The 23,190-nt window shown below is 38.4% G+C and overlaps 1 protein-coding gene across 4 annotated transcripts in view; it reads left to right on the forward strand.

Moving 5' to 3' along the window:
* Positions 1-23,190, forward strand: part of LOC136862701 (DNA helicase MCM8) — a 661,148-nt gene that overhangs the window by 111,652 nt on the left and 526,306 nt on the right. For all 4 annotated transcript variants that reach the window (XM_067138906.2, XM_067138907.2, XM_067138908.2 and 1 more), the window contains exon 4: positions 13,804-14,036. In XM_067138906.2, the coding sequence (XP_066995007.2) occupies positions 13,804-14,036 (233 nt within the window). The remainder of the gene's footprint in view (positions 1-13,803; positions 14,037-23,190) is intronic.

Consider the following 23,190-nt stretch of genomic DNA (forward strand, 5'->3'; position numbering starts at 1 on the left):
TGTAGTTTGTCATCAAATCTATTTGTGTGGTGTTAGCTATATGTAATCCATTGGACACCGCTGTAAATAACCACTAGCTGACGGGAAACAGATGTTGTTTCATCCTCAAACAAAGTAATAAATGAGATGCTCTCATGGTGCTTGTTAAATCTTGCTGAAATGTTGTTGGACATTGTCAGGACAGCACATGAAGATGTGGTTAACACAGATACATTGTGTCTGGTATAAAAATTTTTTGCAATTAATTGCGGTGCCCATGAAGTTAACCTGATAAATTAGATAAAATTAAATTAATGAATTGAATGAGAGAATGTGTTAGATGGCATAGGTTATATGAGACTTACCTCTCAATACAGCATGAGGTGTGTGGTCAATTGTTGAGTGTGCTTCAGACTAACTGTTGTGAGATTCAAATGAAAAGGAAGGAGAGGGAAGGGGAAGTGGGTGGGGGGAGAGGGGATTAAGTTGGGGCTGAAGGATTTGGGAAAAAGGATGGCTGTTGAGGAAAGGTGCTGTGAATATTATGAAAAACTGAATTATGACTTGTTGGTTTGACATTGCCGAAAATGGGGATTTTTTTTTTTTTTTTTTTTGCTAGTTGCTTTACGTCGCACCAACACAGATAGGTCTTATGCTGACGATGGGAGAGGAAATGGTTAGGAGTGGGAAGGAAGCGGCCGTGGCCTTAATTAAGGTACAGCCCCAGCATTTGCCTGGTGTGAAAATGGGAAACCACGGAAAACCATTTTCAGGGCTGCCGATAGTGGGGTTCGAACCTACTATCTCCCGACCATCGGCAGCCCTGAAAATATGAATTAGAAGGTCAAAAAGGATATTTGGCTTTTCTGAAATTTCATTTAAGATTATTATTTGGGTTGAAATATTGATCTAAATGTATGAAGGAGGGGTCCTTTATTGATGATTTTGAGAATTTCCATATCTTGTTTTATGTCTGTGAATTTGTGCTTATAGTCATGCATATGCTGTCCTACAGCTGAAAATTTATTGTGTTTCAGGGCATTGACGTGTTCTGAGTACCTTATCTTAAAATTTCTCCCGGTCTGTCCGACGTGAGAAGAATGAGAGCATTACAAACGCAGCTACCACTCTCATTAATCTAAATTACATTGACCCACATATAAAATTCACATTTGAATCCGAAATTGAACAGAAAATAAATTTTCTAGACCTAACTATTACCAGACACTCAAGTTACTTAAGATATAAGATTTTCAGAAAACCCACACAAACAGTCACCACAATCCGTCAAGATTCTTCACACCCCCAAATTCACAAACGAGCAGCATACAACAGCATGGTATACCGAGCCTTCAATGTTCCAATGTCTAAAAGAGACCTCAAAAATGAGTTGAACACTATTCGTGATATAGCTAAATCCAATGGATACAGCAGTTTCTTTATAGAAAAAATAATCAATAAATACCGCCCTTCTACCACCTGGAAAAAAGATAAGAAAAACAACTCCTCTCTTTCTATCTTTACCTTCAACGAACAAATCTACCAAGTCACCAACATTTTTTAAAAGCACGATGTAAAAGTAGCTTTCAAAACAAACAATAGGAATGCACAAATCTTACATAATGCCACATCCATAAACAAGTTCAATAGTTATTCAAAATCAGGAGTATACAGGATCACTTGCAACAGTTGTAATTCTTCTTACGTCGGACAGACCGGGAGAAATTTTAAGATAAGGTACTCGGAACACGTCAATGCCCTGAAATACAATAAATTTTCAGCTGTAGGACAGCATATGCATGACTGTAAGCACAAATTCACAGACATAAAACAAGATATGGAAATTCTCAAAATCATCAATAAAGGACCCCTCCTTCATACATTTAGATCAATATTTCAACCCAAATCATAATCTTAATGAAATTTCAGAAAAACCAAATATCCTTTTTGACCTTCTAATTCTCATTTTCAGCAATGTCAAACTAACAAGTCAAATTCAGTTTTTCATAATATTCACAGCACCTTTCCTCAACAGCCATCCTTTTTCACAAATCCTTCAGCCCCACCTTAATCCCCCTCCCCCAACCCCCTTCCCCAACCCCCTCTCCTTCATGACCTTCCCCTCCCCTCTCCTTCCTTTTCATTTGAATCTCACAACAGTTAGTCTGAAGCACACTCAACAATAGACCACACACCTCATGCTGTATTGAGAGGTAAGTCTCATATAACCTATGCCATCTAACACATTCTCTCATTCAATTCATTAATTTAATTTTATCTAATTTATCAGTTAACTTCATGGGCACCGCAATTAATTGCAAAAAAAATTTATACCAGACACAATGTATCTGTGTTAACCACATCTTCATATGCTGTCCTGACAATGTCCAACAACATTTCAGCAAGATTTAACAAGCACCATGAGAGCATCTCATTTATTACTTTGATTGAGGATGAAACAACATCTAACTGTTTCCCGTCAGCTAGTGGTTATTTACAGCGGTGTCCAATGGATTACATATAGCTAACACCACACAAATAGATTTGATGACAAACTACAGGATCAACATTTACCAGTTCCCATTTATTATTGAAATATTAATGATCAGCAGTATTAGAACTAACACTTCTGTGTATATAAATTAATACTTGAAATTATTCTCAATGATGAACATACTCAAGATGTTCGAACCTAGTTCATTTTCAAATTTATTCATAATTCCATCCCAGTTTTAATGTCACTTTGTAAATATTTGTTTTCATTTGTTTTATGTCAATTGTGTGCATGTACATTTGTTTAGTTATTAGGTGTTATACATCAAGGCTGAAGATGGCCATCCCCGGCCGAAACTAGTCCCTAATTAATGTAATTTAGAATATTACATATTATAGTATTGAAAGGTGGACCATTACTGCATTAATTTAATAATTATATTGTACTTACAATTCAATACAGATCAGAACCATGATAAATAACATAGTTTATTCAACATATTGGAAGCTGTTCAAGTTCACACATTTAAAAAAAAAGGAAGTTATGCACATCTGTATATGCCATAAACACATTCCTCCTTGACCTACATTGACCTGATGCGAAACACCTCGTCCTTTGAACTGTTTAAACATATAAACAAACTTATGTGTAGCCCCATATATTGCAAGCATATCCATTTCGTTGAATGTCTGAGGCAGATACATGTGTACCTTTGCTCAGACAAACGTGCAGGGCTTTTGTAATCAGTGTAACTTATGGATATTTTGCGATGGCAAGATGACAGATATCAATGTTTGATCACACACAGATTGTTGTTTTATGTCAGCTAGGACCATCAACAAGTGACATAGCGAGGTGAATAGCGCTGAGCCAGAGTAATGTGGTACAGATGTGGAGTAATTTTCAAAACACAGGTAGTGTTCATGACTTGTCCCATACTGGTCGCCCTAGGGCAACAACTGCGGTCTCCAGTATCTGGATTTATGGCCTGCATAAGTGTGATTATTGTTTCATCCAATCAGAAAAGATCTACAATGGTAGAATGAAATAAAATTTGCAGTAATCACAGTACTATCTGCCACACTCTATCATCCTTGTCTGTACTGAGAAATATTACAATAATAAAAAATGGCTAGGGTTTCATTGAGAAGGGAGAGGGGCTATACATTAGCAGAGTTTCCTGATCTGTGATCATCGCAGGACGTCATAAGGGTGGCATGACTAACAGTGACATTATGAGGGCCACTGGGAGTCACGTGTCCAACTGAACTGTACGAAACAGACTCCACAATGCCTCTCTGTATTCTAGACGGTGCCGGGCTGAGTGACTCAGATGGTGGAGCGGTGGCCTTCTGACCCCAAGTTGGCAGGTTCGATCCTGGTTCAGTCCAGTGGTATTTGAAGGTGCTCAAATACGTCAGTCTAATGTCTGTAGATTTATGGGCATGTAAAAGAACTCCTGTGGGACTAAATTCCTCCACCTCGGCGTCCCCGAAAACTGTAACAAAAAATAAGTAATCATTGGGATGTAAAGGAAGTAACATCATTATTATTATTATTATTATTATTATTATTATTATTATTATTATTATTATTATTATTATTTTGATGGTGAAAGGACGTGTTTGTATACAGTGCTGTGAGAGTTTCATTTTTCAAGTGGAAAGTGACATTATTGAGGTACAGTTCAGTTACATTACTTAATACTAAGTGAAGTTCTTTGAATTGACATAATTAACATTTCACTCGAAACCTGTACAAGAGTAAAAACTGTGTTTGCTTGATTGTTGAGTTCGTTAAAATTTAAGTCGCCATTTAGTTAACGTACGACATCAGAGCTTCTAGTGGCGGTGTAAGGAACGAGAAACAAAACACGGTAGTATTGCCAACTGCTGCATACGTCATGGAATACTGCAAAGCGTGCGAGTGCGAACTGCCTAATGACGGGGGCTATGTGGAGTGCAAGGGGTGCGGAAATGCATGGCACTATGATTGCTCCACCCTGAAAGAAAATTCGTACCGTGCGATGAGCAAGGACAAGAAAACAAAATGGCGATTTGCTGAATGCAGGAAAGAAAGTGGACACTAGCAGTAACGCTAAAAAAAGCGATGACTTGACGGACATCAACAAAAAATTAACAATAGTTGTGGACTTCAAAGATGCAGTGAATGAAATGAAGGAAGAACTGAGGGAAAGTGTTAAAAGTCAGAAGTTCATTTGTGAACAGTATGAGGACATTAGGACAGGAATGCAGAGCATGATTAAACAGATAAAGGAGTTGGAAAAGAAAGTGGAGTGTTTAACAGATGCATGCAAAGAAAAGGATGATATAATTCATGAACAGGAAATAAGAATACAAGAACTTGAACAATATTCCAGAAATAGAAACCTTTTGCTACATGGTATTCCAGAGAAAGATGAGGAAGATGTTGAAGAAATAGCATGCAGAATTGCAGCAGAGCTGGATGTTCCTTTGTGTAAAACTGAAATAGATGCAGCACACAGAGTTCCAACCAGGAAAGAAGGAGTACCCAAACCAATCATAATTCAGCTTCCAAGGAAGAAGAGAGACTTAATGCTCGCAAGAAGGAAAAACAAGACCATCCTTAACTCCAAAGTTATTGGACCAACTGAAGGAGGGAAGGTACTTGTCACGGAGCAACTGTCCCCTTACATGGCTAATCTTTGCTGGGAGGCATGGAGACAGGCGGACATCAAAGGATGGAAGTATGTATGGGTGAAGCAGGGAAAGCTGTTCACTAGAAAGGAAGAGAAAACTACTCCAGTAAGAATTCTTTCAAAAAAAGACATTGAAAAAATCCAGTAACTGGCTGAAAGTATCAATATTTAATTTTACTCTAGTGTATCTTAAATTTAGTTATGGATGTTAGTTACATTGATAGTTGTAGTTTATTACTAGACTCAAAGGTATACAATAATTGTGATGAATGGCTACAGATGACAAAGAAACAAGAAAGTGAAATGTCTCTACTTCATATGAATATAAGATCAATTAGAAAATATTGGGATCAGATGGTTATAATATTAAGACACAGCAGGCCACTGGTAGATGTGCTAATATTTAGTGAAATAAATGTAAATAATGAAATGGAAATTGAGCAGTATGAGTTAGAAGGATATAGTATGCATTATTCAATAAGAAATGTTTCTAGGAGTGGAGGAATAGTAATTTTTGTTGTTGTTGTTGCTAGGGGCTTTTACGTCGCACCGACACAGATAGGTCTTATGGCGACGATGGGATGGGAAAGGCCTAGGAGTTGGAAGGAAGCGGCCGTGGCCTTAATTAAGGTACAGCCCCAGCATTTGCCTGGTGTGAAAATGGGAAACCACGGAAAACCATCTTCAGGGCTGCCGATAGTGGGATTCGAACCTACTATCTCCCGGATGCAAGCTCACAGCCGCGCGCCTCTACGCGCACGGCCAACTCGCCCGGTAGTAATTTTTGTCAAGGAAGGGTTCATATTTAAAGAAAAGAAATGTATAACAAATCAGTTTGAAAATTTATCACCTGACTATAATCCGAAGGATTTTGTGGAGGAGTTAGATCTTCATTTACACAGTATGAATGCCAGAAACTTAATAATTATTGGGGACATGAACATAGATATTCTGAAAGACAGCAGAGTCACATCCTTGTACAATAATGTGCTAGCAGATCATCAGTTAGTTCATTGCATTAACAAGTTCACAAGGGAAGAATATCTAAATGGAAAACTAACACAATCCTGCATCGACCATGCATTGATTAGGAATGGGAAAAATGTAAGAGATTCTTCTGTAATTCAGACTAAAGTTTCTGATCATTATATAATAACTGTACAGATATCACATGATACTAGGTGTAATAAATATGTTCCAAGTGAAAAAGTTATAGATAACATGCAGGAAAGGGTGAGTAAATCCATGTTAAGAACAGAAATAGAAATTATTTGAAAATAAATTAATGAGAATATGAGTTCAGATGATATATACTTGAAGATTTGCAATGCAGTAAACAAGGCAACTAATGAAACGAAGGATACAAAAAACCAGAAGAGAAGGAAAGACACTCAACCATGGCTGACGGGTGCTATAATAGAAAAAATCAAAGAAAGGGACAGACTTTTCAAAAGATGGAAAAATGCATCAAATTTAAATCCAGAAAATAAGGAAAATTTAAGGAGGTTATATAAAAGAATGAGGAATGATATAATAGCTGATATTCATAAAGCAAAAAGAAAGTATTACAGATTGCTGTTTGAAAGTTGTAGAGGGGACATGAAGAAAACTTGGGAAGTAATAAATGATGTGCTAAAGACTAAAAAGAAATGGACAATAGAAGAAACGGTAATTTAGGAAGGCAAGACTCACTAGAAAATATAGTTGATAACTTTTCAAAAACATTTTCAGAACAGCTAGACAAGGTAGTTCATGAATGTAGGGTACAACAAAGACCATTACCTAATACAGAGAGACTTTCATCATTTTACCCACCACTAGCAAGTACAGCAGATATAGCAAACATAATTGAAGGAATGGACATAAATAAATCACCAGGCATGGATAAATTAACAGTTAAACATCTGAAAGATAATATAGACACAATAACACGAGTAATACAGAAGCTAATCAGTAAAATAAGAGAGACAGGTATTTTCCCAAAGGATCTGAAGACTGCCATAGTGAGACCTATTTACAAGCAAGGTTCACATTTACAGTATGAAAACTATAGACAGATATCTATTCTTCAAACTATAGGTAAAGTAGTTGAAAGATACATTGCTGATCACCTAATCTCATATTTAGAAAAATTTAAAATAATAGACGAACATCAATTTGCTTATCAAAAACACAAGGGTACAAGTAATCTTCTTGAGGAATTCTCCAATTTGATCAATGGGAAGCTAAATCAAGGTATGCACATTTTAGCTATGTTTATTGATTTCTCAAAGGCATTTGATTCAATTTCCCATGAAAAAATTATTGCAGCCTTAAGCAAAATTGGGGTAAGAGGAACACCACTAAAAGTTTTTGAAAGTTATCTGACTGACCGAACGTATAGGGTAAAAATTGATAATATATATGGAGAAATAACTTCTATTAAAAGAGGTGTTCCACAAGGAAGTATCCTAGGACCCATTTTGTATATTATTTTTGTCAATGATATAAGCTCATGTTTTAAAAACTGTAAATATTTCATGTATGCAGATGATAAACTAATTGTATCAGTACATAAAAACCCAAAAGTGGCAGAGAAGCATTTACAAATGGAGTACAACTACTTTCAAGAATGGTGCCATGATAAGGGTCTAATAATTAACACTTCAAAAACAAAAGTCTTCTACATTACTACGCCAAAAATGCAAAGAGAAAACATTAAAATAACAGGCCATTCAGTTCAGTGCATTCATGATGGTGAACAAAAATCATGCAATTGTGACTATGTAATAGAGGAAGTTGATAACATGAAATATTTAGGTATAATAATAGATAGATATTTTTCATGGAAGCAACATATTAATAAGTTGTGTGAAAGACTGAGGCTAAGCTTGTTAAAAATGCAAATGGTTAAGTATATAATACCTCATGATAGCTTAAAAATGGTTTATCATTCACTTGTTGAGTCACTTATATCATATGGGGTAAGTGTATGGGGATCAGCTTCTGTTACAGACATAAACATGGTACAAATGTTACAAAATCGTATTGTCAAAGCATTCTTTTGGTATGAAAACACAGGAATATTTAGCTTAAGTGAGGATATGTTAACAGGGATGTACCAGAAGGAAAGGTTCTTGAGAATTAAACAACTTTATATGTACAACATAATTAAAGAAAATTACTGGAAGCCTCAATATAGAATTGTAAATGACATACACATGGCACTAGAGTTTTATAGAATATTCTATCCATTTATACAGTGGCGTATACTGAGGGCTACCAAGGCTATCAGTGAAGCCCAAATCTCAGTTGAGAATGATGGAAGTCTAAAGTACATTATAATGCAGGCATCTGAAACATTGTTCCATTTACAAAACTTGAAAGCAGTGAGAAAAAACGTTGCACATATTTCTGAAAGCACGGCATTAGAGACTGATATCGCAGCCCAGAGTCTCGTCCCTCTCCTCTAGACTCGCCACACGCGGTTTGTTGCTGTATATAGGATAGGAGCGGGAACCGGCGGAGGATAAGTGTGCTGGGCTTTGGTCTGTCAGATCGTCACTGCTAACTATCAACCATGCGTTACTCATCGTATTTACTTTCTCACCTCATACTTCTGACATAATCATATAGATAAGATAGTGTGGGTATTCCTCACTCCTGTCTACTTCTACATCCTTGTAGAAAGAAACTGCAAGGATGCTATTAGAGGAGCAATATCGTTTTATTTTTATTGGTAGATCTGCTAAAATGAAATGCCATCATTCAGGTTTAGTGTTTTCTTTTGTAGGTTGGAATTAAACCCGTGATCATAGGTCAGACACCACCACTGATCTCCCGAGGAAGCTAATTAACCAGTGAACGATGAGTACGATCACTGTAAAATAATAATAATAATAATAATAATAATAATAATAATAATAATAATAATAATAATAACAGAACACTCAAGCTAAATTGGCAAACTAAGGCAGAAGAACCTCCAAGTATGCAGGACACGGAAGACTTTTGGAAACGTATTTGGTGTACCAACACAGTCCGCAATACAAACAAAACATGGATTAAGGAAGAGAAAAACAACAATGGGTATGCAGAAATGAGTTTTCATACCATAGAAGAAAGCCATGTGAGTTATGCTGTCAGAAGAACTCAAAGTTGGAAAGCACCAGGTACAGACAAAATACAAAATTTTTGGTATAAACATTTCCAACAATTCACTTATCTCATGCATCATCCTGAGGAGTGTCCTGAATTTCTTACATTAGGAATTACATACCTCCTACCTAAGGAAGGTGGAAATGCTAAAGATCCATCACCTTACAGACCAATAACTTGTCTACAAACGATCTACAAACTTTTTACATCCATACTCACAGAAGAAATGTATGAACATATCAGCAACTATAACATTCTGACTGAGGTGCAGAAAGGATGCAAAAAGTCATCACTAGGGTGCAAAGAACAGATAATCATAGACTCCGTTGTAACACAACAGGCAATACACTCACAAAGGAACCTGTACACAGCGTATATAGATTATCAGAAAGCATTTGACTCAGTCCCCCACTAATGGTTAAAAGAAGTACCTCATTTGTACAAGATCAGTCCTGCCATAATTCATTTTCTTGAAGTTACTATGAACAATTGGAAGACAATGCTCTGCACTAAGACAGAAAATAAATGTATCATGTCCGACACAATTAAAGTTGAACGTGGTGTATTTCAAGGAGATTCATTAAGTCCTCTGTGGTTTTGCCTTGCAATGAATCCCCTATCCAATCTTCTAAAAGCTACTGGTTTTGGATTTGATATTAAATATAACAATGGGAAATACAGAATATCTCATTTGTTTTTTATGGATGATCTGAAAGTATATGCCCACAACGAAACACAAATGAACGCCCTGCTGAATATAATAGACTCTTACTCATCTGATGTGGGAATGACATTGGGAGTAAAGAAATGTAAGCTGCTAACAATTGAATGTGGTCGGTTCACAAACTCCCAACCATATGAGCTCCATACCGGATCTTTAATTGAGGGAATGACACAAACAAAGACATACAAGTACCTTGGATTTGCTCAGAATACAACTCTGGAGCACAAGAAAATCAAACAGGAACTCACTGATAAATATACATCGAGGTTGCATCAGATTTTGCGCAGCTACCTAAATGCCAAGAACAAAATTAAAGCAATAAACACGTACGCCATTCCAACCCTTGTTTATTCATTTGGAATTCTGAAATGGTCTGCTACAGAAATAGACACCATACAAAGAAAAACGAGAACTTTGCTCACCACTTATAGATTACATCATCCCAATTCATGCATGGAAAGGGTCACTCTCCCACGAAAATCGGGAGGCCGAGGAGTACTGGATCTTCAAGTCATGCTCCTGAATCAGATAAAGAACCTACGGAGATACTTCCATAAAAAGCAAGAAAACAGCCTTCTCCATAAAGCTGTAGTACTTGCTGACAAGTCCACTGTTCTGTATCCATACAATGCCCCTGACCCACATACAAATCACCAAGTATCCCTGCAGGAGAAAGAAAGGACATGGCGAGAGAAGACCCTCCACGGAAAATACTACAGCAATCTAAACCAACAGAGCATAGACAAGAATGCGTCATGTATGTGGTTACAAAGTGGGCGCTTATTTGGGGAGACAGAGGGATTTGCAGTTGCTATACAAGACCAAGTAATAGCTACAAACAATTACAAAAAGTACATCATCAAAGACACCAGCGTACTCTCCGACAAATGCAGACGATGCTCCGTTCATCTCTAAACCATCGACCGTATTACTGTGGGCTGCCCAGTACTTGCCCCCGTAGAATACACGAGACGACACAATCATGTCTCGGGAATCATACACCAGGCACTTGCTCAGGAAAACCAGTTAATTCAGGAGCGTATTCCTTATTACAAATACCATCCAACACCATTCCTGGAGAACAAGTCGATTAAGCTTTATTGGGACACTGCTGTAGTGACAGACAAAACAGTCAACCATAACAGGCCAGACATCATACTGGTAAACAAGAAAACTGGGACGACTTTGATTATTGACATTGCTATCTCCAATGACACCAACATTGACAGGAAGTACAGTGAAAAAATCTCCAAGTACAAAGAACTTGCAGAAGAGATAAAGAGGATCTGGAAGATGAAACTGATACGAATAGTTCCTGTGATTCTGTCAGTCAACGGCGTCATTCCACACACACTTCACAAGAGTCTGCGAGAACTGGGTCTTCCACCAAACATCTACAAAATTATGCAACATTCTGTCCTCCTGTCAACATGCAACATTGTGCGATCGTTCCTCTCGCAAGAATGAAGATCCCGTGATCTATAGTTTTGTATATACCTGTACATCAACGTTTGTATTATAATGTGTAAATACTTTAATTATGTAAGGCACTTGGTGCATCCCGTGCCCCATTACTACCCATATTTCCTGTGGAGAAGTGTATGAATAATAATAATAATGGGGAATGGCATCTATATAGACTCGGTGTTGACCTAATGTGGATAAAATGAATGGTGAAGACATCATAAACACCCAGTCCCCAAGCCAGGGGAATTAACAGTATGAGGGGTTGATTCTGGAAACTGAACCAGGGCCATCGGACCGAAGGCAAACGTTCTATCCATTTAGCCACAAAGTCGGACTTTCATTTGCTAAACCTTAGGCTACCATCTGCACTGATCAGGGGTTGAGCATTGGCAGTAGCAGAGGCCAGGGCAGTAGCCTGTAAATAATTTGAAACACAAGAGGCTTCTCCGTTGGGTGCAGCTCAAAACGCTGAAGGCTTGACGTTCACTAAACCAACCATCAAAAAGGGGGAACCTAAGTCTAGTGGTAGCCCATGTCTTAATCCCAGCATACGCCACTGCATTTACACATAGGTTATTGGAGACTTGAGAAGATACATGAAAATATCTTGTGTCATACTTTTCTAGAAGCCTGGCCAGGCAAGGTATATAAAAAGGGTGGTTGGAAGTCGTTTGCTAAGTGTGTGACCTCGTGTTGTCATTTTGTTGTGTTGCTAGTTGGTTGACATGCTAATGTGGCAGTCTTCTTCTTCTTCTTCTTCTTCTTCTTCTTCTTCTTCTTCTTCTTCTTCTTCTTCTTCTTCTTCTTCTTCTTCTTCTTCTTCTGTTCAGTCAAGTATTTTGTTCAAAATGGTGGTTCATTATTGTGTGTGTATAATGTGTATGTAATTCGTAAATAAAACAGTATACACAATTGACAGGCTAGGAGTGGGAAGGAATCGGCCGTGGCCCCAGTACTTTCCTGATGTGAAAATGGGAAAGTATTTTGTTCAAAATGGTGGTTCATTAATGTGTGTGTATAATGTGTATATAATTTGTAAATAAAACAGTGTACACATTTGACAGCATTACGTGTATGTTGATTCCCATAGGGAATCTGAAATATTTGTCCTGAATGAGTAAATTTATAATACCAATATAAATGGTCCGTTATTGGACATTATAAATTTTCCAGCTAACTCATTCCTGGTTGCCAGCGTTTCGCCCCCGTGTGCTAGGTTGGGCTCATCAGTTGGTACCTAGCACACCTACCAAGACGCATGGCTATGGTGAATCACCATCTGATGGCCAAGCAGGCATCAATTTTTGGTAGTGAGACAAAGTCTCTCAAGTGCATTGGCACTGCTTGTGGCTTCAAGTAGCCTACGCAGTAGCCTCCACGGTATGCACTAGCCATGCGTCTTGGTAAGTGTGCTAGGTACCAACTGATGAGACCAACCTAGCACACGGGGGCGAAACGCTGGCAACCAGGAATGAGTTAGCTGGAAAATTATGTCCAATAACGGACCATTTATATTGGTATATAGCATTACGTGTATGCGTGTTTGTAATTACGATAGGTATTGCCCAAGTGGATTGACCTTTTTGTTCCTTCGATATGAATCCTATGGTGCATGCTTGGGAAATATTGAAAAGTGTTGTATGAACACTTCCTGCTCCACCACGAAATCTATGGGAGTTACGCAGGATTGCCACAGAAGAATGGGATAAATTAGACCAGCAATGGTTAAATGAACTCGTGGGCAGCATGCTACGTAGGGTGCAGACTTGCATTCATGCAAGGGAACATGTTACTCTGTATTGAATGACTTTGCTTACCTCATGAAATGTCATTTACCGAGCTGGAAGGCTGCAGTCGCTTAAGTGCGGCCAGTTACCAGTATTTGGGAGATTCTGTGTTTGAACCCTACTTTTGGCAACTCTGAAGTTGGTTTTCCATGGTTTCCCATTTTCACATCAGGAAAATGCTGGGGCTGTATCTTAATTGAGGCCACGGCCGATTCCTTCCCACTCCTAGCCCCTTCCTGTCCAATTGTTGCCGTAAGACCTATCTGTGTCGGTGCGACGTAAAGCAGCTTGTAGGAAAAAGAGTGATTTGTGTTTTAGTTTACAGTCCAAGTGACTTGTTAGGATTTGGTGATCAGTAAACTGGTATATGCATTACTTTTGAAGTAGCACTTCAACGTTGTAAAAAAAAAAAAAAAAACACCTTATAACTTTTGTTTGGGGTGTTGATGCATAACTTTTTTGATGTGTGTCTATTGTAATGAATTACTTGTTATATATTTTAGACAGTGCATGCTACCCATATTTCTGTTTGTAGGTTACCAACCTGGTTCTGCCACTGTAGCTAAAGTTAAAGCTATGGAAACCTTTATTAGAAAGAGTATAAAGTTGTACTCAGCTACAGATATAATGGAACGCAGAGCCTTCTCTGTTGATATCAAGAGCCTAATCACTGATGAAGAATTTTCTTCATCCTGGCCTACTTTCCAAGTTGATTTGTCAGAAAATGCAGAGCATTCACTCTGCTGCCTGGGTCTGGCTATGCATCAGGTAAAGTATTGAGTTGATTCACTGTTTTATATTATCATAATTATCTTTAATTATCTCATGAATTGTTCCATGGAGCAGCTTTTAATCTGGTTGGTTGATTTTTTCTTTTTTTACCAGTGTTCTAACGTCCCTCTAACTCAGATGTATTTCAGCAACAGTGATATAGGAAAGGGCTAGAACTGGGAAAGATATGGCTGCAGTCTAATTAAGGTTCAACTTTAGCATTTACTTGGTGTGAAAATGGGAAAACCATGGATAACCACATTTAGGGCTGCAATGGTGGCATTTGAAGCCATCATCTCCTGAATGCAAGGTCACAGTTACATAGTCGATACCACACTGCCAACTTACTTGGTGTGTCTGGTTGAGATCTCTTGTTATCTCCATGGCCGTATAAAGAAACAAGGAGCCAAATCTCAGGTGTTCCTCAGGAGTTATTCTGAGTGTGAATTTCTCCTGGTTTTTCTCATGCTTCTTTTCGTACTTGGATATTACTGTATGATAAATTTTCAGACCCTTCCCCTAATCTTATCCTGAGATAGTTACTGTTAAACACACTCCTTTAGGCATAGAACCAAGCTCTTACTAGCCACTTCTACACTGCTGGCTAGATCTGACCTCTCTGCTATCAGTCAATACTGACCTGCATTTAGGGCAGTCGCCCAGGTGGCAGATTCCCTATCTGTTGCTTTCCTAGCCTTTTCCGAAATGATTTCAAAGAAATTGGAAATTTATTGAACATCTCCCTTGGTAAGTTATTCCAATCCCTAACTCCCCTTCCTATAAATGAATATTTGCCCCAGTTTGTCCTCTTGAATTCCAACTTTATCTTCATATTGTGATCTTTCCTACTTTTATAGACGCCATTCAAACCTATTTGTCTACTAATGTCATTCCACGCCATCTCTCCGCTGACAGCTCGGAACATACCACTTAGTCGAGCAGCTCTTCTTCTTTCTCTCAATTCTTCCCAACCTAAACATTGCAACATTTTTGTAACGCTACTCTTTTGTCGGAAATCACCCAGAACAAATCGAGCTGCTTTTCTTTGGATTTTTCCAGTTCTTGAATCAGGTAATCCTGGTGAGGGTCCCATACACTGGAACCATACTCTAGTTGGGGTCTTACCAGAGACTTATATGCACTCTCCTTTACATCCTTACTACAACCCCTAAACACCCTCATAACCATGTGCAGAGATCGGTACCCTTTATTTACAATCCCATTTATGTGATTACCCCAGTGAAGATCTTTCCTTATATTAACACCTAGATACTTACAATGATCCCCAAAAGGAACTTTCACCCCATCAACGCAGTAATTAAAACTGAGAGGACTTTTCCTATTTGTAAAACTCACAACCTGACTTTTAGTCCCGTTTATCAACATACCATTGCCTGCTGTCCATCTCACAATATTTTCGAGGTCACGTTGCAGTTGCTCACAATCTTGTAACTTATTTATCACTCTATACAGAATAACATCATCCGCAAAAAGCCTTACCTCCGATTCCACTCCTTTACTCATATCATTTATATATATAAGAAAACATAAAGGTCCGATAACACTGCCCTGAGGAACTCCCCTCTCAACTATTACAGGATCAGACAAAGCTTCACCTACTCTAACTCTCTGAGATCTATTTTCTAGAAATATAGCAACCCATTCAGTCACTCTTTTGTCTAGTCCAATTGCACTCATTTTTGCCAGTAGTCTCCCATGATCCACCCTATCAAATGCTTTAGACATGTCAATCACGATACAGTCCATTTGACCTCCAGAATCCAAGATATCTGCTATATCTTGCTGGAATCCTACAAGTTGAGCTTCAGTGGAATAACCTTTCCTAAAACAGAATTGCCTTCTATCGAACCAGTTATTAATTTCACAAACATGTCTAATATAATCAGAAAGATTGCCTTCCCAAAGCTTACATACAATGCATGTCAAACTTACTGGCCTGTAATTTTCAGCTTTATGTCTATCACCCTTTCCTTTATACACAGGGGCTACTATAGCAACTCTCCATTCATCTGGTATAGCTCCTTCGGCCAAACAATAATCAAATAAGTACTTCAGATATGGTACTATATCCCAACCCATTGTCTTTAGTATATCCCCAGAAATCTGATCAATTCCAGCCGCTTTTCTAGTTTTCAACTTTTGTATCTTATTGTAAATGTCATTGTTATCATACGTAAATGTTATTACTTCTTTGGCCTTAGTCTCTTCCTCTATCTCGACATTATCCTTGTAACCAACAATCTTTACATACTGCTGACTGAATACTTCTGCCTTTTGAAGATCCTCACATACACACTCCCCTTGTTCATTAATTATTCCTGGAATGTCCTTCTTGGAACCTGTTTCTGCCTTAAAATACCTGTACATACCCTTCCATTTTTCACTAAAATTTGTATGACTGCCAATTATGCTTGCCATCATGTTATCCTTAGCTGCCTTCTTTGCTAGATTCAATTTTCTAGTAAGTTCCTTCAATTTCTCCTTACTTCCACAGCCATTTCTAACTCTATTTCTTTCCAGTCTGCACCTCCTTAGTCTCTTTATTTCTCTATTATAATAAGGTGGGTCTTTACCATTCCTTACCACCCTTAAAGGTACAAACCTGTTTTCGCATTCCTCAACAATTTCTTTAAACCCATCCCAGAGTCTGTTTACATTTTTATTTACCGTTTTCCACCGATCATAGTTACTTTTTAGAAACTGCCTCATACCTGCTTTATCAGCCATATGGTACTGCCTAACAGTCCTACTTTTAAGACCTTCCTTTCTATCACATTTATTTTTAACTACCACAAAAACAGCTTCATGATCACTAATACCATCTATTACTTCAGTTTCCCTATAGAGCTCATCTGGTTTTATCAGCACCACATCCAAAATATTTTTCCCTCTGGTTGGTTCCATCACTTTCTGAATCAGCTGTCCTTCCCATATTAACTTATTTGCCATTTGTTGGTCATGCTTCCTGTCGTTCGCATTTCCTTCCCAATTGACATCTGGCAAATTCAGATCTCCCGCTACAATCACATTTCTTTCCATGTCGTTTCCCACATAGCTGACTATCCTATCAAATAATTCCGAATCCGCATCAGTGCTACCCTTTCCCGATCTGTACACTCCAAATATATCAAGTTGCCTATTATCTTTAGAAATGAGCCTTACACCTAGAATTTCATGTGTCTCATCTTAAATTTTTCGTAGCTTACAAATTCTTCTTTCACCAGAATGAAAACTCCCCCTCCCACCTTTCCTATCCTATCTCTACGATACACACTCCAGTGCCGTGAGAAAATTTCTGCATCCATTATATCATTTCTCAGCCATGATTCAACTCCTATTACAATATCTGGTAAATATATATCTATTAAATTACTTAATTCTATTCCTTTCTTTACAATACTTCTACAGTTCAACACTAACAATTTTATGTCATCCCTACTTGATTTCCAGTTCCCTGTTCCCTTATCACCGCTCCCTAGGCCATCCCGTTTCCCTGAATGTACCTCCCTATTACCCTTCCAAACAAATTTCCTAACTTATACGTACCACTGCGGTTTAAATGAAGGCCATCCGAGCGCAGATCCCTTTCTCCTACCCACCCATTAGGATCTAGAAATTTCGCTCCCAGTTTCCCACATACCCACTCCATAGTCTCATTTAAATCCCCAATCACCCTCCAGTCAGTATCCCTCCTACACAGTATTCCACTAATAACAATCTCCGCTTTCTTAAACTTCACCCATGCTGCATTTACCAGATCCCACACATCTCCAACTATGTTGGTACTTATATCAGCTTGCCTTACGTTGTTGGTACCAACGTGAAACACTACCACCTTCTCCTTCCCCTCCTCCCTCTCTTCTACTTTCCTCAACATCTGCCTCAACCTAATTCCTGGATAACATTCTACCCTGGTTCCCTTTCCTCCACACACTTTCCCCACGTGTCTAACAATGGAATCCCCCATGACCAGAGCCTCAACCCTACCCACCTCATTTGATCCCCTCCCCTCCTGGTCAGCCCTATCTTTCCTGATAGCTGCAGAAGCTACTTCCTCCTCCCTTTTCTCCTTCCCATGACCCCGTTCCACCTGTCTTTTCCTATCCTCTACTCTACATTTCCCTTTCCTACCTTTTCCCTTCCTCCTACTTCCACGCATCTCAGCAACAGTTCCCTGTCCCTCATCTTCCCTCTGTTGTTCTACCTGGAGTGACTCGTACCGATTTCGCACAGACACCTGTCCTGAATTCTGATCCTGAATAGAGCCCTTGGCCTGCAATCTCCTTCCCCTTAGAACATTAGACCACCTGTCTTCTACAACTCGTCCCTTTCCTTCCCCTCCCTCTTGTACACCTACTGTAACCTGTACATTGTTTGAGGGAGTCCTATCTTCCTTCCCGTCTTCTGTGAGAATCCTAATTATCTCCCTCAAACTTTCCAACTCCTCCCTCATACCCCTCAATGCCTCACCACACCCACAATAAGTACACTCGCGCTCCTTAGCCATTCTTTACGGGGGGAAAATTTTAAATTAAAAAAATAAAATAACTTATTTGCAAAAAAATAAATGAACGGAGGGATATATTGTCTGGGATAGTACACAACAATAAGGTAATTAATATACGACTACACTACAATACTACTCCCAGGTTTGTTGTGTGCCTAACCCTTCAGTGCGGTGTATTTAAATGCTGACGCAAGTGTGATAAACAAATATAACTTGAAAACAGTATTCTCTCACCCATGGGTAAATAATGCAAGTATCAAGCTCGAATTTTTTATTATTATTATTATTATTATTATTATTATTATTACTACGATACGATCGCGTTGTTTGTGGGGTCATATCATAAAACATGTGCTGTACATAAATATTTATATGAGTTCAGTTAATGTAAATACCTGTAAATTAATATTATATAATTTATGATTACCTGTATCATCATCATCATCGTCGTCGTCGTCGTCGTCGTAGACCAACTCCAGTTCCCCAGGTGTGGTATACGAGCCCCTTCCATTTTGTTCGGTCTATGAACCATTCTTCGTTCACAGTCCGCTCCCAATCCTGTCCTCTCTCTCCTCTACATCCTTCTTCACTAAGTCTGTGTCTAAGTCTAGGTCTGCCCACTGGTCTCTTTCCCCTTACTCTTTCATACTCCTTTCTTGCAGACCTGTTGCCACTCATTCCCTTCACATGACCAAACCACTTCAGTCTTGCCTTTTGGATCTTCTGGAGTAAGGATTCTTCTTGTCCTATGTCTTCTGACTTTTTCATTCCTGATTTTATCCTTCCTGGTCTCCTGGATCATTGTGCATGGGAACTTCATTTCTGCTGCTTGTAGTTTTGAGTTGTCCTTTCTTTTTAATGTAGCAGTTTGCAGGCTGTATGTGAGGATAGGGGTGTAGTATGTTTTATACAGTGTCATCTTGGTTTTGAGTGGTACTTGTTTATTACCTGTATATGATGTGTAATCCGCTACAGAATTGTGATACACACTTTAAGTTCCAGAATGGCACTAGATCACGGTAGAAGATTCTGTACATTATAACCATGATGTTAGGCACTCGAGAATTTATGAGAAGGTATTTTGCTAATGTATCTTTCTAGAAGCCTGGCCAGGCACGTATATAAGGAGGTGGTCTTGATGGTAACGACGAGTTATTGTTTAGTAGAATTATGGTGTAGCAGGTTATACTTGTGACCTCGTGTGTTGTGACACGCAGTGTTTGCAGTCTCCATGTTGAAGTGATGGGCAGTTCTTAAAATGGCGGCTTTGTTGATGTGTGTGTTTGGTTAGTGACAGCAGTGATTAAGATTGTGTGTATGTTTAATTTGTAAATAGATGTGAATAAATAAGTGTACCAACTGACAGCATTTCGTGTGCGTCTTTGTGGATACATTAATGCCTGGTACCCCGTTTGGGTGGGGGACGCAGGTGAAGAATACACCCACGGCATGATAAATAGAATAACAAGTGTGATGACTCAGCCGTTATAGCATGGTAGTTTGTGGACCCATCACTGCAAACACTGCGAGCGACGGTGTCCAACACGTGCGCCAGTTGTTCTAGCAAATCATGTGTAGGAAAGTGCGGGAGACGTTATTGTGCGAGATATTTCAGGTCAATAAGTCGAATTTTCTTTGCTTTCAGTTCCTAAAATCAGTTCATTGTGTGTTGTGCACTTAAAGCATGTGTGTTATGTTGCTTGATTAAATTAATAATTCAACATGCTGTACTGTTTTGTGCCTGGCAGTAAGTCAGGCTATGGTAGAGTAGTTAATGGTATTGATTCATTTCACCACTGAAGGATATAAATAAATTTGAAAAATGGGCCAGAGCTATTCCACGAAAGGATACTGTGTTAACGCATAATAGTAGAATTTGTCAAGTTCATTTCTCTGATGATTTGATAGTAAAATCAGATAATTTTATAGTGAATGGTGAAAAAGTGGTTATGTCTCGTGTGAGATGGAAATTACGTCCAGGAGCAGTGTCTCACATTTTCCCTAATTTGCTGAAATACCTTTCAAGTGAGATTAAGTCCCGTGAAACTCCCAACAGGAAAAAGAATCGCCGGGCTGAGTGGCACAGACGGTTGAGGTGCTGGCCTCCTGACCCTAACTTGGCAGGTTCGATCCTGGCTCAGTCCGGTGGTATTTGAAGGTGCTCAAATACATCAGCCTCGTGTCGGTAGATTTACTGGCGTGTAAAAGAACTCCTGCGGGACTGAATTCTGGCACCTCGGCGTCTCCGAAAACCTTAAAAAGTAGTTAATGGGACGTAAAGCAAATAGCATTATTATTATTATTATTATTATTATTATTATTATTATTATTATTAGGAAAAAGAATGTAGACACCACTAGGAAAAGAAGAAAGAAGATTGAAGACGGGAGTGCATCAGCGAATGGAGAATTAAAAGATCAGTCTAATGTTGATCAAAATTTGGGTTATTATTCTAGTGTGCTTTGTGATGCCGAAAAGACCATTCATTTTAGATTCTAGTCGATACATTTTGAAGTTTTAATTTTAATTTGCATTTCGTTGCAACTCATACCATTAGGGGTCGATGACCTAGCTGTTGGGCCCCTTTAAACAACAATCATCATCTTTCTAATACCTATATCAGTGTTCGAAGTGAGTAAATTTCTTTTCGTAAGAAAGCTCTTCCTTGCTCGAGCTAGTCTGCATGTTAATTTGTCCTTACTTCTGCCATCGTTAGTTATTATTTTACCACCCAAGTCACATTATTCATCTACTTCCTTTAAGGCTTCATTTCCTAATCAGATATTACCGATATCACCTGAGTAGGTACGACTGCACTCCATTACTTTTGTTTTGGACTGTTTTTAAATCTTGTACTCCTTACCCAAGACTCTGTCCATACCATTCAGCAATTTCTCCAGACCTTGGCTGGGTACGTTGTTAATCACTCTTCTAAATATATTAAGTGTTCGCCCTGTGCCCATTCTCTACGTGACAATAATCAAAGTACATTTTCAGTTCTTTCCGAAATAACAGACTATCTAATGGGAACAAGAAAGGTCCACCTATTTAATACCATACAATGTTATAAAATAATTTATAACATTTTATTATTCTTAGTACCGGTTTCAATGCTGGAGTGCATCATCAGCTATAAAATTAGAAAAAAATACACTGACAAGGTTGCAAAAACAATGCACAAAGTGTACACAAATCTTACAAAATTAGGCATGACTTAATTAAAAACATGATTGTAAACATTAACTTATAACCTAAACCTAAAAATATAGCACCAATTGTCTTAAAACTTTGTATATACTTCCTCTTGACAAGATTCCTCTGAATCTAAAAGCGTTGAATAATATGAAAGCAGATTAAATTGAGCCAAGTATATATACATTTCCATTTATTTAGGAACAACCTCCTGTATTTACAGGCTGCCACTAAGTACAAGGTAAAACATATACAATTTTCTGTACAGATCTATTAATTGAAGAAAACTCTAAATTAGAAGGAACAGTATAATTAGTGCGGCATTTCAGAGATGTAGCTGTAGAGGTGGTGTCTCAGGATCTTGATGGAGCCTCGGAGGACGAGAGTCGCTATTTCGGGGATGAGCTTCATTGGGAGTTGGAAGTGCTTCCGTGTGGCGACGAAGTGACGGGGTATTTTAAAAGTCTGAGAGCATATTTCCTTATTTCGTAAGATTATTTGTATAAAAGATGTTCTTGCTGAACATCCACTGAGTCTTGAAGTAACAGGTGCAATTAATAAGAAAACATTTTACTATTGGTTAAAAAAGTCTGTTGTTAAAATAACGTAACCAGTCGTAAGACGTAAAAACTTCTAGAACTAAAAAGAACATGAAGAAACTTCAAACACTGTTTTGCGTAATAAAATACATGTCTTCTCTAACTTAAAGAACGTGGCTGGATTCGGTCTGCTGAGTATTAAATAACAAAATTTTTTTTTTTATTTCACATGAAAATAAGGCGGGCGCCGTGTTTCCAGGGTACTAAGTGATATTCTCTGTTCAAAATGGGACCTGAAGCAGATAAAGAAAAAGAGGAGAATGTTACGAAAGGCCTTTGAAGAAAGGTAAAATATAAGGTCCTGTCGTAAGAATTAACGTGAATATGAGACTCACGTCTGGCAGTGTGTATGATATATATAATCAAACGTTAGAGAAGACACTAAGAGCCGCAAGACACCGTCACCAATGTACCTGTGTTGGAGGGGAAGGGAGAGGAAAGTAGTTACGGGAAGTTACTGAGGGGAGATAGCAGGATAGGTAAGGAAAGTGGGATGGAGAAGGAGGGGCTTAGAGCTGATGGCAATCAAGGAAGGAGGGAAGAGGGAGGTGAATTATGCAGGGCGATGCGGTGAGGGGGCGTGGCGTGAGAACGTTTTCTGTATGCTTTGAAAGACTAATTTGCTTTTGGAAGCTTTATTGAGTCTGAAAAATGCTATCAAAAAATCGAACAATACTTTTGGTTTCTCCAAAATATCATTGAGATTTAAACCAGCATTAAAGTATTGAACCAGGTGAATGAAACAGCTCTCAGTGATGTCAAGCAAAGTACCTTTATTAAGAACCTGTAAAACTGTGAGATCCTGATCAATGCTAGTAAAATTATGCCGAAA

Source organism: Anabrus simplex, chromosome 2 (genome assembly GCF_040414725.1).
Source record: "Anabrus simplex isolate iqAnaSimp1 chromosome 2, ASM4041472v1, whole genome shotgun sequence".
Lineage (NCBI taxonomy): Eukaryota > Metazoa > Arthropoda > Insecta > Orthoptera > Tettigoniidae > Anabrus > Anabrus simplex.